General features: G+C 29.3%; 1 protein-coding gene across 1 annotated transcript; it reads left to right on the forward strand.

Annotated features, from left to right (window-relative positions):
* Positions 1 to 8: 8 nt before the first annotated feature.
* On the forward strand, positions 9 to 1090 carry LOC126909934 (alkaline phosphatase, tissue-nonspecific isozyme-like; the record flags this gene model as incomplete). Its single annotated transcript, XM_050692339.1, has 2 exons — positions 9 to 432; positions 592 to 1090. Coding segments are annotated over 2 exons (711 nt in total), but the record flags the coding sequence as incomplete, so codon positions are not given.
* Between the last annotated feature and the right edge of the window lie 209 nt (positions 1091 to 1299).

Genomic DNA, 1299 nt, shown 5'->3' on the forward strand with positions numbered 1-1299 from the left:
ATACTCATTTGGACTACAGGTTGAAATCAAATATTGAAATGCAACCAACGCTTACTGAAATGACTATTAAAGCCATAAAGTTGTTGCAAAAAGAGAAAAATGGATTTGTGTTGTTCGTTGAAAGTGGTCTTATTGATATTGCTCATCACAATACGTATGCGAAATTTGCGTTGGATGAAACTGTTGAATTGTCAAAAGCTGTCTCTGAAGCCGTTGCGTTGACCAACGAAACTGAAACTTTAATCGTCGTGACTGCAGATCATGCCCATACATTAACTATGGCTGGTTATCCTGCACGTGGTACAAACATTTTAGGAGCGACTAGTTGGCTGGCACAAGACGATTTACCATACACAACTTTAAGCTACGCTAATGGTCCAAGTAATAGCCCAAGCAGAAACTTCTTTCAAAAATTTAACATTTCGCAAATGGGTAATTTGTTACATTATTTTTTAAACTCATTTCTATTAATTAATATTTTAAACGCCAAATTTTATTCTTTTCATACCATAAATAAATTTATTAGAAATTCAAGTAGAGGAGGACTAGTAAATTTAATATACTAATAAAAAAAATATTTTTTTTATGCAGTTAACGAAGTACACTACCCAAGTTTTATACCTTTGGATTTAGAAACACATGGTGGAGATGACGTTATGGTATTTGCAAAAGGACCGTGGGCACATCTGTTTACTGGAAACTATGAACAAAACATAATTCCATTGGCCATGGCCAAGGCCGCAGGAATTTCAACAGAGTCTCCCTATAAAATCAGTACATCTTCATCAGCATTTGTATTAAAAGTTCCTGGATTTAAGTATAAGATAGTTTTATTTACATTATTAACAGTAGCCCGAAAATCACTTATGAGTTTTTAACTGAAGAAATATGTAATACTATCATGTTGTTTAAATAATCATAAATGATTTGAAACATCCAACATTAGTATTATCTCTTCACTTTGATTATATATAAATAAAACAAAATTATTTTCATTAAATGGAGTATTAAAATAATGTTAATATGGAAAAATATCTTGAATATCAAACAAACAATAAACACATGTACTATTTACTATCGCCTATCTAAAAAACTGAAATTATTTTAAGATTAATTATATTTATATGAAATATAAATAAAATACATCATTTATAAAATGATTCTATTTATTATTTCCAATGTCTAAAAAAATTTGCTTTTATACACTTACGAAAATACTATGTACGTAAATTGCATGTAAAATTTACAGGGGGAATGATACGTTACTTTAGCTTTTTAACAAAGTAGAATTTATTATAG

The sequence above is a fragment of the Daktulosphaira vitifoliae genome, unplaced genomic scaffold (genome assembly GCF_025091365.1).
Source record: "Daktulosphaira vitifoliae isolate Bord-2020 unplaced genomic scaffold, ASM2509136v1 Scaffold_2360, whole genome shotgun sequence".
Taxonomy (NCBI): Eukaryota; Metazoa; Arthropoda; class Insecta; order Hemiptera; family Phylloxeridae; genus Daktulosphaira; species Daktulosphaira vitifoliae.